Raw genomic sequence first — 15,141 nt, forward strand, 5'->3', positions numbered from 1 at the left:
GTCTCATCATTTACAACACTGCTGACAGTTATAAAAACAGATCTTGTTTTGTTAGAGTACTTGGTCATTAAATTCAAAAACTGGTGATAAGAAATTCTTTACTTGGAAGAGTGTATCTGGTTAGGCATAGTGCCTTTTGGACTGAGGGTGTTTGAATTCCCGTAATGGTTTATCACAAAATGACAATTTGTTTTAAGACCTGGTTAAGCTGTTTAATGAATGTGGTTTATCCTTACTGAAGCTGCTTGTTGCTGATTAGTAAAATAGATCAAGCAATCTTGAAACAGATTTATGTGAGATGAATGTCAAAATTAAAATAAAAAGTACTGCTTTCCTCAGTTTTCTAACCTGTATGCGGGTATATTGGCTAAAGCAAATCAATTAATAGCCACCATCATTAACAGAAAGCAGAATAAAATCAAATGGACTTAAATGCTTATAAATCAGGTACAACTTATCCATTAAAAGTGAATAAGGGAAACAAAATACTGGGAGACTAGTGAGAGCATACATACACATATTCAGAGCACCTCAAATCATTTTCCTGATTCTGGAAATAGCCCTCAGAATCTGCCCCCTCTTCTTTCACCTGTGCCTTTTTAGTACATCTACCAGTGAAGAGAAACAATCTGAAGTGGAGTAACAAAGAGAGAAGACTGGGCAGGGGAAGGGGCAGAAACAAGCAAAATCTGAACCATGGTACAGAAATTCTAAACCTCAAAAACTTTAGTTTGGAAGAACAACACATATCAGTATTATTCAAAGGCTTTTCATTCACTCCAGCACAGCCAGCAAAACTCACTGAGGTACTGACTGATTTTAAACTATATCTCAGCAAGCTGAAGCTTCACTGTATTTTACAAAACTCACTAAGGTACTGATTGATTTTAAACTATATCTCAGCAAGCTGAAATTTCACTGTATTTTACAGGATGCATCTCCGTTCACTTCTTAGAATACTTGCTTTATCTAAAAAAGCACATATAATCCCTGACTTCATGGCACCTTACAAGTGTTCCATGATTCTTGTGAGGAGGATTTGAGAAAGAGTTTGGGTAAAAAAAACAAGGAAATATAATCAGTTGAAGAGAGACTGACCCTTAAGGAACTATCTAATAACAGGGACATAAAGTTCATGAAAGCAGATAAAGGTGACATGGTCACGGTTATGGACAGTGACAAATACAATGCTTCCATATTAGAAATGCTCCAAGACAATACTACCTGTGAGGATATTAAAGTGTGTGACATCAAGAAATGTTTTTCAACTATCGAGGAGCAGCTGAATGACTTATTCAGTCAAGAGAATATCAATCATGAAACAGTTATATTTCTTCACATTGAGCTACCAAATGTGGCAGGAATATTTGGAATTCCAAACTTCATAAAAATTGATTAAAGCCTCCATTTAGACCAGTAGTGACTGCTGACAACTATCAGACTGAACCTATCTCAGTTTATCTTGTCTACATTCTGAACCCTATTGTATAAAAATTAGAGTTCTGTCTCAAGAACTCTTGGCATCTCCTAGAACCTTTGGAAGACATCCAGACACCTGCTGAAAAATTTTCATTTGGATCAATGGCTGTAACCTCCCTGTATTACAAACATTGAAAGGGAGACAGGCATTGAATTCATTAAGAATTATTTATCGAGGTTTACTGATTTTAGTAATGCTTTGATTAATACAGTGTACTTCTTACTTAAGATCATTTTCAATAATAACAATTTTCTTTTGCTGGAAAATGCTACAAACAAAGGTTTGGGGTTGCATTGGGGGCAAGGGTGGCCCCTGTTTTTGACAACCTTGTCATGTCAAGGTTGTTCTTCTTCTTTCAGCTTTTCCCAGTTAGGAGTTGCCACAGTGGAACTCCGGTCCGCCTATGATTGGCAGTTGATTTTTACGGTGCCGAGGTGCCAGCCTAACGCCCAACCTTCAATGAAGGCACGCCCATTCACGCATGTCTTTTGAACACCACTCGACCATGCATGCAGACTCCACACAGAAGACGCTCCAGCCAAGAATCGAATGGGAGAACCTCTTGCTGTGAGGCAATAATGCTACCGCTGCACCACCGCGGCTTCCCTTGTGATGTCATGGTGGTGAGACCAAAAATACTTTAAATCCCACAGTTTATTCCAAAAAGTGATGTTTTATAGGAGGTTTATTAATGACTTCTTTAGTTTATGGATGGGCTTTGAAAGTAAATTTGGTGAACTACGAGAATGGTTTAATTTCACCACCTTCTTTTTGAAATTCACAATCAGTGGCTTTGGAAGATGCATACATTTTTTGGATGTAAATCTTTCTTTTGATCCATGTGGCCATCATATCGAGAGCAAGATTTACAGAAAAAAGACCTTTGTAAATAACTGTTTACACAGGCATAGTCAGCATTCATACCACTCAAAAAAGTAGTGGTGAAGGACAGTTTATAAGACTTAGAAGATTAACAAGCAATGAAGAGTTTTTTTTTTTTTTGCAAAAGAAACAGAGATATAGAAATGTTTTTTCATGGCTTGAGCCTATGATAATAATTTGCTGGTTAACATTATTTGTGAGATCCATTTGTTATGTACTGGTAAGGAAAGACCAATCCTTGATAAAGGTCAAACGTTATATTCTTTAGCCAGAGAAGATACACCCCCCCCCCATTCTAGTTTGTCCATTGGCTATAGGGGTGCTTTTCCACTCCCAATACCCCTGACATCTCCATCATTAGAAATATCTTGCAGGATAACTGGAAGACTATTTTAGGTAATGAGGATTTAGCTAAGATTATAGGTGATTATCCCTTGTTCACTTATAAGTGAACTAATTGCATTAGATCCACCCTAGAAAGACACACTGTCCCTAAGAATATGAATCATGGTACCTTTCGGACTTTTAAATGCGGTGAATGTAAGCTGTGCCACATTATTTCCAACACCACAAGCATTTTTTGAGTAATTTAAACATGGGCAATAAGGAAGCTGGCATGCAGAATTAAGAACATTCACTAGTGATTAGAAAAGGGGACAAGACATTCTCTACGGTGTAATAATTTTAAGAAATATAGATTTTTTTGTTCTGTACTCAGTGGAAATGAAAGACTTCTGTGGCAACTACAAAGCACTATTAGAGTGCAGAGAGTCTGTATGGCAGATCAGGCTTAACACTGATAATTGTCCATGTCTGAATGAGAGTGTGAATATAAAATGTTATTTGCAAGCACAGAGTTTATAAAACATTAAACAAACAACTATTGATATATAGTAATATATATAGTAATATAGGGTCTATATCAGAACATCAAAGTTTTAAAACTTCGAATGTTGTAATATCGACCCGTTTTAATCGAACGCTAAAAATAGCGAAGCTGCAGAACACCAAATTCTTTCCTAGGGAAAGAATTTGGTTGGCAGGTTCTGTGGCTTCGCTATTTTCAGCGCTGTGGTGGAGATTTACGGGTCAGGTTCAGGTAAGTGTGCGATTGTGTGGTTGTTAGGATTAGGGCGCAGGTTAGGTGAGTTAGGGTTAGGGCACGGGTTAGGTGAGTTAGGGTTAGGTGCGGGTTAAGTGACTTAGGGTTAGGGCAATGGTTAGGTGAGTGTGTGATAGTGATGGACCTTAGGGTTAGGGTTTGGGTTAAGGTAAGTGGATAGATAGTAGTGTATGTATAGTTTAGTGTAGGGTTAGTTGTAGGATTATAAGTGTATGTGTGTGTATTGATGTTTTTTAGGTGTGCTTGTGTTGTGTGTATGTGTCTCGGAATAGCAAATTTTTTCTCAAGGAAAAAATTTGCTGTTCTGAATGTTCGATATTCTGTGGTTTAGATATTTTAGGCTTGATGAAATAGCATTCGCTATTTTCATCTTTTGATAACGTGATATAAACACGTAATATATATAGTTATTTATATAGTCATTTAAGTTCTTATGGTTATAGTTTTTAGTTGTGATGTTTCTTCAAATTTCTTTGATCATTGATTAATTGAATGTGGTGGGGACTGGTTGTTTTGAATGGGTTCCTATCGTGTGATCAAAAATTGTAAATGGCTAACACGTATTGAGCAAACCTGATTGGTGGAAATGAAACATTGCACACGTAACACGGACATTGCCGTCGGGAATATTTTCCATTTACTTCAATGCAGTGTGATCTCAGAGTAGAAATATTTAAGTAGCGGGGGTGTGGGGGGTGCAGCATTTAGGTAAGTATAGTTTATTTTTATTTTTTTTTGTTAAATTTTTGAAATTTCAAACATCGCTCATATGGTGTCGACCATATGATGTTCCATGTCTGAAACTTTCGAAAATATAATATAGACCCATTTTGAACATGTGATTTGTTTGGTACGTTTTTAAATGTGTAAACTTGATTCAGTAGTCAAATCAAGAGAAGTTCTTGGTGTAAAATAAAAGAACAAAAGAGCTCATTTACAATACTGTTGACTCCTTACATGCTGCTTTATAGAACATTTTTTCCTGTTCCTTGTTTTGTTGGTTCTAAGCTGCTTTCTGCTTTTAATTAGAAAATAAACTAGTTTACACTTATTTACCATGAGCTGCTGCATGTTGAGTTTTAAGTTCCAGATTTTGACTTAAACTATTGTACTTCACTCTTCTCCCAAGCCCTGAATATATATATATATATATATATATATATATATATATATATATATATATATATTGTTTTTTGTTTTTTAGTGCTTATACTGTAGTGAAAAGAGAGGGAACCAAGCCATTTTCTAATCCTCTGATTGCTTTAGAACCCTTAAGAGGTTTGCAGCTATTGGAAAACAGGTCGATAATTCCATCTGTTTTGATCATTATGTGCAACAGTAGTCAGAAAACCCTTCTGGTTATTGCAGTTAACTGTCAATGTATTATTAGCCATATCTAAAGACGTTATATTTCCTTTAAATTCAATACTGATTAGGCCAGTTATTTGCTACTAATCTCCCCTTCCAAATGTACATCAATAGACATATCATGCAGGTAGAAAGACTCCAGGGTCTTCAAACTAAGATGATCACAGTTAAAAAATGATTTACCCATTGAAGCTGGAAGCAGTGTCCTTCTACTTACTCTTGAGGGGGACATTTTTGTCTTGCCTTACAGGCATAGTTTTCTTGGATCTCTGCATGTTAAATGGCTGCACAACTTCTAGAAGTTTCTTCACCAGCAGGTAAATAAAACATGACAGAGAGTAATCTCTGGAATAAACTCTGCCTTCAGCATGGTGTGTTATCATCTTGCAAATAGCACCTGGATGATAACACGGGTACAAACAAATTTACTTTGGACTACCTTCACTGGAGAAAAGGGGTACAGCATGATGGTGGGTACTGACAAGATATAAATGATTGCAAGACAATTACCTTGAAATTCCTATTAATCTTAAAATTGTTTATTCTTGTGTAGCATTAAGAAGTATTTTTTACAGATAATCTTATAATTAATCTATTATTGTGCATATGAATATAACCTGCTGCTGCCTTCAGAGGTTTCAAATAAAACAGGAGTTATTTTTTCTAGAAATATTAATTTTGTTTCCATGTTTTTTTTTTCTTTTTTGCTTACTTCATCCTGTGTACTACAAATGAGTTAATCAAATTTTGACTTTTTTCTGAAGACACTGAGAAGTACAATGCTAATGCTGTTCAATCAGTAGACCTCAAAGGCAATCTACAACTTTCTGATGATTTTCCTTAAAATGTGCAGCAGGTAAAATAGCAAAATAAAAAAAAAAAAAACTCTGCAAAAAGCAAACTAAGCAATGGCAAGAAATTCAATCCGCCATGTATACTAGCATCAATAGCTAGGAAGATAATTATGTGTATTACTGAATTTTATTAATTTATGGGAAGACTGCATTAAAATGAAAAATCACTGTCATAGCAGATACAAAAGGTAATAATTAATACATAAGAGCCGCATCAAAACGTACATAATGTAATGCCAGGGAATAACCAATGCATGCAGAAACCTTGTTGATAACTTGAAATGTTGGATGCCACTAACATTTTTCTGATTAAGCAGTCACATGTAAGGAAATGAAAATATTTGCAGTCTTATAAATACCTACATCATGGAGAATATTAGGGATATTAGGGAAATGTGAAGAATCTCAATAATTACTGTTAGTGACTTGTGCCTAAATATTTTGCCATATTCTATTCTTTGAGTTCTCAGGCTCTCCTAAATGGTGATTCATAAAAAGAGTAGCTAGTATTAAAAAGAATTAAGGTAGCTACATTTCCGCTCATAATAACTAGCCTTTGAAGTAATAAATGTTACAGGTATTTATTCCGTCCCCTAAAATAATCAAATGTCAATAAATAAATAAACAATATATAATCAAATCACTGTGTTGAGATACAGCCATTGTGAATTGTGTCTGGTACTTCAAGCATAAACAAATGCTTTGATTATCCAGTCAGTACGAATTTACATGTATATTTTGACTCACATTTTTGACTGCAGTTTATAACACAAAGACCATTAAAATAAAATTATACATTTCGGAATACTATTCAAACCAATTAAAATTATTTTGATTTAGAACAGAGTTGGAATTACTTTAAAAGTAACTTACAGCTGTTTGTGTCATTCGCTACAGCAATAATTCCCATCGGCTGATGAGGTATATCAGCACGCAGAACCTTTACTTCTCCTCCTGTATATTTACTGGCTCTCAGCACCGCTCTTCTCACCCAGTCCGACCAGAAGATATAGTCTCCGTAAACAGCTAGGCCAAAGAATGTTCCAGGCCTAGATTTCACAATAACCTGTTATGATATAATAAAAGCTATAATTAATGAGCATGTACATAGCATACATCAAGTAAAATCCCCACTTTAAATGTATTGTTTTATAGTGTAGGGAGACTTATTTTTTCATAATCACAGCCCATGCCATCTATTCAAAGACTGCAGTAGTAAATAACAAATAGTGAGAAAATTTTTCCGGTTCACTGTTAAGATGGTGTAATAAACTATGGGGAAAAGGGATGTATATGATTAAAACAAACCTGAAATCTACTTTTACAGATAATGTAGAGTCAGGGAAGAAAATAAGCTTTGGAACTGAAATTAACAACATACCCTAAAATGTTGCTTGGGAAAGCTGTAGCAAGTCCTTTGAGATTCATTAAGATTTTTTCACAGATTTCCTTTAGAATATCAACCACATTGGATACGTGATCACACTTACTATAGCATTCATAAGTCTTCGTGATGAAAGACGTAAGTATGGTACTTTTGGTACACTAATTGCAGTAACTCATAGGTCTGTGTTTATACAGGACAGGACTGACATTTTTAATCTGTTACACTACAGTAATATCCTGAATTAATAGTGAGTTCCATTTACCAGTACTGGCAACATATGCTATAGTTTCCTGTACTAAACTTACAAAATTTATGCAAATACACATCAGCTTCACTTTTAGCACACATATATTGGAAATGTCTAGATCATTATCAACTATTTTTCAGCATGGAATATGTTAACCCCATTCTTTTCTCTTATTGCATGTTCTAATAGGTATGCCTTCATAAATGTTAAATTCTCTATAAACTTATCCAGGGAAGACTTTTAGAAACTTAACTATAACTGATACACAACATGCAGTGAAATCACAAATCATAGCCACACTGAGCTGAGCATCTCTATAACATACGTTCAGAGAGGTAGAAAGTAGTTTCATCAGGATTACAGCTTATTTTCTGCAGCACTTGTGACTGCTTCTTTCAGTATATCTAATAATGTTTAATTATATAGCATTCACAGATCATATGGACATACTTTAGCATCAGCCCTTGTTACCCGTCCATCTCGCACTACAGTCTGTTGTCTTATTGCCTGTCCATCTCATGTTATAGTCTGTTGTCTTATTGCCTGTCCATTTCGTGCTACAGTCTGTTGTCTTATTGCCTGTCCATCTCATGTTACAGTCTGTTGTCTTATTGCCTGTCCATCTCATGCTACCATCTGTTGTCTTATTGTAAGAGTCTGAATATCACTGGTGGAATCTGTCAGTTTCCCATAAATGTAAGATAATGTTTACAGTCCCATACCCAACACATGGGTTTTTTTTCTATTTTTGATCTAATAGTGTACAACAAAGATTTGATTCACAAGCAGCTCAGCCCTGAGAATGACCCGGATGGGCCAGTTTTAAATAATAGCCAACACACTGGCTGGAATGCAACTGAAGCAGCCCATGTCTGCTTATTAAATCCAGAAGGATTGCAATGATGATGTATGCTGCAACATGTGAGAAGATATCATGCATAACAGAGTTTAGCATATGGAGGTCTTGTGTACAAGGAATGGGTGAATGCACATCCCTTGTCACAGCAATGCACAGCAGTGTAATCAGAACCAATGGACGTTCAAGGAATGCACAGCCATATAATCTGAATCAGTGTACAAGTAGACAGGATTTCAGATCTGTCCGCCCTAGTGTTTCTCAGGTAACCAACAATTTTACAGGTGATTATGTAAGTACCCGTTCTTTTGCTTCAAGGAAGAACTAAGTGTATATTTCAAAGAATAATTTTTCTCCATCTGGGGCTCTTAAAGTATGTATGCATTCCATGGAAACATACAAAATCAGACTTAAGGACAAAAAGAATCAATATATATATTATTTTTACAAATCAGAATTTCACTACATTCTAAGAAAGTATCTCTACTGACAACATTAAAGAAAATGAATGCAAAACAAAATACTCTGCAGACTAATGTTGCTAAATATGCAGTTTAATGCACTTTCCTAACACTTTTCTCATGTGTTGCGCATAGATTAAAACACAAAGGAAAAAAAGAATACATAAATAAAAAAGAAAAAAAAGAAAGAAAATATATTGTCCTTCTAACAGACTAGTTTCCTCCAGGGTCTCCTGTTTTGGGCAGTGCAAAAAAGTATTACAATTGTATTGTGTTGGAGTATCCCTGTGATATGCTGGAAAAAAATAAGGAACTGCGCGGAAGCAACTGAGCTGGACCCTCTGTATCAAAAACCAACAGTGCTATTCAAAAATGCCTTCCAGATAACTGAAACCTGTGCTGTCATATATGTAATTCCCAGTGACTTGTTCAGTAATTGTCTACCAGATGTATTGATTATTGCTTTCTCTCCACCATTGCCTACAACGTGAGGCTATAGGTCAGGATGGGAAATGAAACTGATTAATAACATGAGCTTTGTGAGAACTGAGATCACACATCACAACAACAGACTGCTTTAGTGTGGGTAATACTGCAAGCTCTGTCCGAACCCATTCTTTACAGCCACTCATGAATAAAGCCATGAGTTTCCAAACATCCTCCACTGTTTTATTTGACCATCTCATGCAGAATAAGACTATCCACTTTTTTAGGAGAGTGTAAATGCTACACCTTTACAAGTGCTGATCATAATCAAACATGATTCAAACTTAGCAAAATATCAGACCAGTGAGAGACCAACGTCATGGGCAGAGAAGAAAAAAACAAGACCATCAGCTGCAAGAGAAATGTCATCCTTGGATCCCCAAACTAGAACATTCCTGTGTCAAACTGTCCATAAAAAGACATGAAATAGAGTAACTACAGGACTCGTCCCTCATGAAACAATCTACACCTTGAACAAATCTGACTAAATGCTAAACATGGGCATAAATCTTTCTGCTTCATAAAGTGGCTGGGTAACTTGCATCAGGGATCCCAGTGCACCTCACATAGCACATGACATAATAAGTGGACATGAATATTCTAAATATCCACAAAAACAGATGTAGATAGTAACTGTCTTTTGACAGCGGCAGCATGAAGCTAAGCAACTTGTTCTGTTTAGGTGAAAACATTATTTTCTATGTCCTTAAAGATCTGAGCCACCATCCCAACCTGCCACTTCAGAGACATTGTTAATAGATGGCATGTGACATTCAGGAAATGCAACAGCCATTGTACTGCAAGCTTTTCTAAATCTTTTTATAACTCCATGCAGATCCCACCCATATGTATTGCCTTACCACCATGAACATTTTTTCCAGCCAAATTGGACTCAGATCTAGAGACAAAACCCAAGCTATCCTTTATTTATTCATTTATTTAGTCAGCTAGTTAGTTAGTTAGTTAGTTAGTTAGTTAGTTAGTTTAAGTTATTCAAATGACACAAGCCTAGACATTTTGCACAAGACATTAACAAAATAATACTAAAGGTACCCACCCACCCCAAAAAAATGCAGAAAATGTTAAAATTAAAATCAATAATTAAATGATTGCAAAGCAGATAAAGTGCCCTTAATATGGTCCCAACGGACTCTCAGAGAATGATGGTGCTTCAGAACCTTCTGAAAGGAATACTCAGAATTACGTCTGAAGAATCAATGGAAGTAGCTGGTCCCACAGGACTGGGCAAAGCCGGTAACAAATAACCTTCCAGATGTCTCCAACTAGGTCCAAGGAACCTCAACCATCCACTCAGCTAAAGACATTAGCTGTTGAACTGGGGTATAGTTTGCAACAGTATTTTAGATAAGAAGAACTGAGGATGCTGGGTGGGTAGTAGATAAAAATCAAGATTTTGAAGATACTTTTAGCTTTTTAGATAATGATTTCTGCATCCACCAGAGACCCGCCTAACCTTGACATTTAAGTCCATTGCAAAGAGTGTTGCAGTAGTAAAAAGCTGAAATATCCAGAGCCTGTACCAACATTGTAAGTCTGAAGAAGGAATGTTACTTGATCCACAATATATTCTTAAGAAGGAAATAACAAGTCTTAATGAAAGCTGAGACCTGGTCCCTAAATGCCAGCATATGATTAATAAACACATCCAGAGCATGGACATGACAGGTTCCAGCTTGTTTCACCGACAAAGCATTACAGGGGAAAACAGTGGTAGGCGTGACATATGGAAGGTAGCGTAAATAAGCAAAACCACAGTTTTTGCTGGGTTCAGCTTAAGATAGATGGGCAGCAGCCCATTACAGAACTGAAGCAAAGAGGTCCTCCAGAGCAGCAAAATCAGTCTCGGACTCTTAAGAATAGGAAAGGTAAAACTGGATGCACTCAGCATATGTTTTAATATAAAACATTCTTCACAACATAACTATTATCAAAAGTACCACCATGTAAAACTAACAAGAATCTAAATAAAGAAAAAAAAAATAAGAATACAGGACAGTTACAAAAACTGCATACAGACCTTTGTTAAATAACAGGGCTGGTAAGCAGCTTCATTCTTTGTTATAACATGCAGTAGTTAATTACAAAGACTGACTTAAAAACATAAGAAAATCTGGCATCATCCTTACTTTTTAACGGCTATATAATAACTATTGGCTAAAACTGAACAATCAATCAAATATCAAACATGATTTTTTAATCTGCAATTATACAACTGTGTTGTGCAAATATAGACCTGCACTGTAGATGTACAATTCCCTCCTTGCAGTACCCTTCACTGAGGTGTACACAAAGTATTGGTACCGTGGATCACTGAAGTGTACAGTAAGTATTGGTATGGTGGGTCACTGAGGTGTACACTATTTGTACAGTGGGTCACTGAAGTGTACAGTAAGTATTGGTATGGTGGGTCACTGAGGTGTACACTAAGTATTGGTATGGTGAGTCACTGAGGTGTACACTGAGTATTGGTACAGTGGGCTACTGAAGTGTACACTAAGTACTGGTGTGATATTGGTACAGTGGGTAGGCTCATTCACTGTTAAAATCCCAGGAAAAAGAAAAAAAATATGTTAGAGTGAATTGTGTGGTGTCAGTACTGGATGTATACTGCTATGTAGAAGCTGCATTGGAAACTGCGCTTTTGTCTAACAGCATTTGTTACCTGTACACCACATTGCTGTTACGGTCCAAACAGTAATCAATGGGGACCAATTATGAGAAAAAAAAATGCCTTCACCAAAATAAAATAGTAAAAAGTCAAAGTAATAGTTTTGTTGAAACAGGAATCATCAGCTTGTATTGATTCCCCTCTTATTGACATGTAATGTTAATGACAGAGTGCTTTAAGCAGCAAAGATGTCAATGTTTAGTGTAATGATTTGTGTGTGCGTATGTGTTTGATGGTGTTGTGAGTGTGTTGTATGTGCTGTATATGTGTAGTATCCTGTGTTTAATGTGTGTGTCAGAGAAAAGGATAGAGAAAATGATTTTGTGGATGTCTGTTTGCATGTTTTCTTGAATAGGTGGTTAAACACCAATAGGGGAGTTTAGTGTGAGATTGGCAAAAGGTGGAATGTAAGAAGTTCTTCCTTTTCTCCAGTGTTGTGCAGTCACAAAGTTAATATATCCAAATTTTCAGGGATATGGGGGTTACAGTCCCCACATATGAAGATTGCTGGAAGCCCCCCGCCAAGGCAAAGAAAACAATTTTCTTTGTTTTTTTATGTATTTCTGATATAGCATTCCATTAGTCTTATTTCTGGATGGAAATTATTTTCATAGTATATATTTTTGATTACCTCCAATATAGTCTGTGTTACATATCTGTATTGCTTAGGAAACTGCAGTTTATTGAAATCTAACGAGTGACAGAAAATTATATCAATCATCAACTCCTTAAATGAAAACAGATCCAAGTTTTTTTTTTTTTTTTTCAATTTTCATTTTGTTCTGGTCCTATTATGTCCAGCAAAACTATCTTCCACTACTCAGTTGACTGGTTCAATCTCCCTGAAGACAGAGCCCTCATTCATTCATTCCTATAGTGGTGAGGGGACAGCAAACTGAGAGTGGCACCATCATCCGTATGGGAACAGTAGTTTTTGCTTTACAGTATTTTTTTAACTGGTTAAAAAGTATAGATTTTCCATTGTAAAAAGCATACAAAAACTGAATCTTAAGTTATTATGATTGCACTAGGTGCACATGTAAGACTGTTGGATTTTGCAGGTGCTATAGAAATAATATTGTACCTACTCAGAGTGTAAGAAAAAGTTTTTACAGTATTGTCACTTCAGTGCTGAAACAGGTCTAGGCAAATAGCTGCAAGAATACTTGTTATACAGTTGTATGCTAGCTGCATGTTGCATCCTACATTATAAAATAAGGTCAAGGTTTTTAATTTATAAAGCATACCTCTAGATTGTGCAGTTCATTCATAAACTAGCATAGTAATTCATTCAAGTTGTAATACTTGTAAACTCAAAATAACACTGAACTATATCACTGGATACAAATTATTTATCTCTGTATTTGGCATATCAGTGTATCTCCTTCAGAAATGAGACAAATCTGCCAGGATTGCAAAAACAGTATGTACCCTAGAAGCATAAACATTATTTCTTTTAAAGTCATCCTCAAAACAAAAGAAATCTGTCACGCTGCTCAATGCAGTAATGTAGAGACATTAATCAGCAATTACTGCACTTAAGTGTGAATACTAAAGAGTTAATTTCACAGAGAGGTCCTGGACTTTATTCATGTTGTTTTGCACTAACTTAAAGCACCGATGTATATTGTTCTTATTTACATACATGTGTTAGACATACAAATGCAATGACCCCTCTGCCATGTTTGCTTTATATGTCAAGCACAAAATGGATAAAAAGAAAAATAATTTGATCTAACAGGGCCAATATAAGAAGATAAAGTTGGTTCATTGACTTTTGACCAATAGAAGATGATTATGTAATTGATATATAAAATAACATTTTAAAATTATGCAAGAAAAATAATATTCTTTACATTAATTTATTCTTTAACTTAAACATGCTTTATAAAACTTTCAATTTATATCTCTCTGTAACAGACACCAAAAGAATAAAACAATAACCAACAGCATTCTATGAGACATAGGAGCAAAGCCAGGATTTTTTAAATGTGTACCAATTTCCATAGTCTACCAATATTACACAATTATGGAACTCTGGAAAGCTCTACCTTTCCCCGTCTTTGTTCCATCTGTCCCTCAAAATATACCTGAAACCTGCTCAACACCACCTATCACACAACACGAGTCCTGAAAAGTGCTGCCAAAAGCTAAACATATTGCATCAATAGGTCTTTTCTCTTTACAGTCTTAATGCCTGATGCAAGTGCAGTCGACATTCTTCGCTTGAGGAAATGTACTGGTTGTAATGCTGGACTGCAACTCACTTTCAGGAGGGATGTAAACCCGCAGATGATGCTGTTTTCTGGAATGAGCACACAAATCATACTTTGCCACTCTTCTTGATGGTAATTGGTAGTCAAAACCCTTTAGATCTCACAAACAAAACTGCGCTAAGGCTTTAACATATGGTCAAGGTTTTAATGAAATAAAAATGATCTTAAAAATAACTGGGTTAAAAAATAATTGGGATGGTGCCTCTGGTACACTGGCACTGAATACTAAAGTGGGACTCAATCCCACATTAGTATAAAACAGGGTAAAAACATCAATTTATTTTTTAAAAATGGTACGAGAAGTGAAAAAAGGAAGAAATATTGGAGGAACAATAAGGAAATGTGGATAATGTAAGCAGTGTAGATTGATTTTAGATGGTAAAGATGTAGTGGGGAATTACCAAGGTTAATTTCTCGAGATGGTAGACAATATTACACAAGTGAAATGGTTTAAATTATAGCATGTATAACTTATCCTGCTTTTTATGTGAGAAAAAAGAAGTATCCACTAATGAAGTGTATTTATCAGCATGTTTATGCAAAAAATAAAAAACTATGATAGAAATGGACTTACCAAATGGGTTTAACAAGCTTTTTTTTATGTTTTGGAGAAGATATCAAGATATCAAGAGGGGTAGCAATTGGAAGGCTCTTCCTGAATATAGGGTGCTTTATTGGCAATTGTTGCTGAATGTTATACTTTTCCCAGGTATTAGTGAAAAAGTTTCTATTAGCAATCCTTTAATGATAAAAACCTGACAAAGTATAAAACTTAGTATAGTTGTGTATAGTTATGGAACTTTTTAGTTTACTGAATTTGCGGAAAAAAACTACAGTGATTCAATTTATAATTCTTAGCATAACAAATGTATTGTTATATTTATTAATGAATTTTAATTATGAATTTTACACTGTTTTTATTATGAAGAATTCTTAACATTATACTTAATGCTTATTTATATTAACAATTAACAAGTTCAATTAATGTTTTAGCATGCTGATAACTGTTTTTTATATAAATGTGACAGGAAA

At 35.4% G+C, this 15,141-nt stretch overlaps 1 protein-coding gene across 1 annotated transcript in view; it reads right to left on the bottom strand.

Annotated features, from left to right (window-relative positions):
* LRP1B (LDL receptor related protein 1B) overlaps window positions 1-15,141 on the bottom strand; it is a gene marked incomplete at its 5' end in the record, with an annotated part of 5,941,474 nt that overhangs the window by 2,540,205 nt on the left and 3,386,128 nt on the right. The window contains one exon of the mRNA XM_044073672.1: window positions 6,581-6,773. Within this exon, the coding sequence (XP_043929607.1) occupies window positions 6,581-6,773 (193 nt within the window). The remainder of the gene's footprint in view (window positions 1-6,580; window positions 6,774-15,141) is intronic.

The sequence above is a fragment of the Protopterus annectens genome, chromosome 6.part0, assembly GCF_019279795.1.
Source record: "Protopterus annectens isolate FY-2018-M chromosome 6.part0, PAN1.0, whole genome shotgun sequence".
NCBI classification, from domain to species: Eukaryota; Metazoa; Chordata; order Ceratodontiformes; family Protopteridae; genus Protopterus; species Protopterus annectens.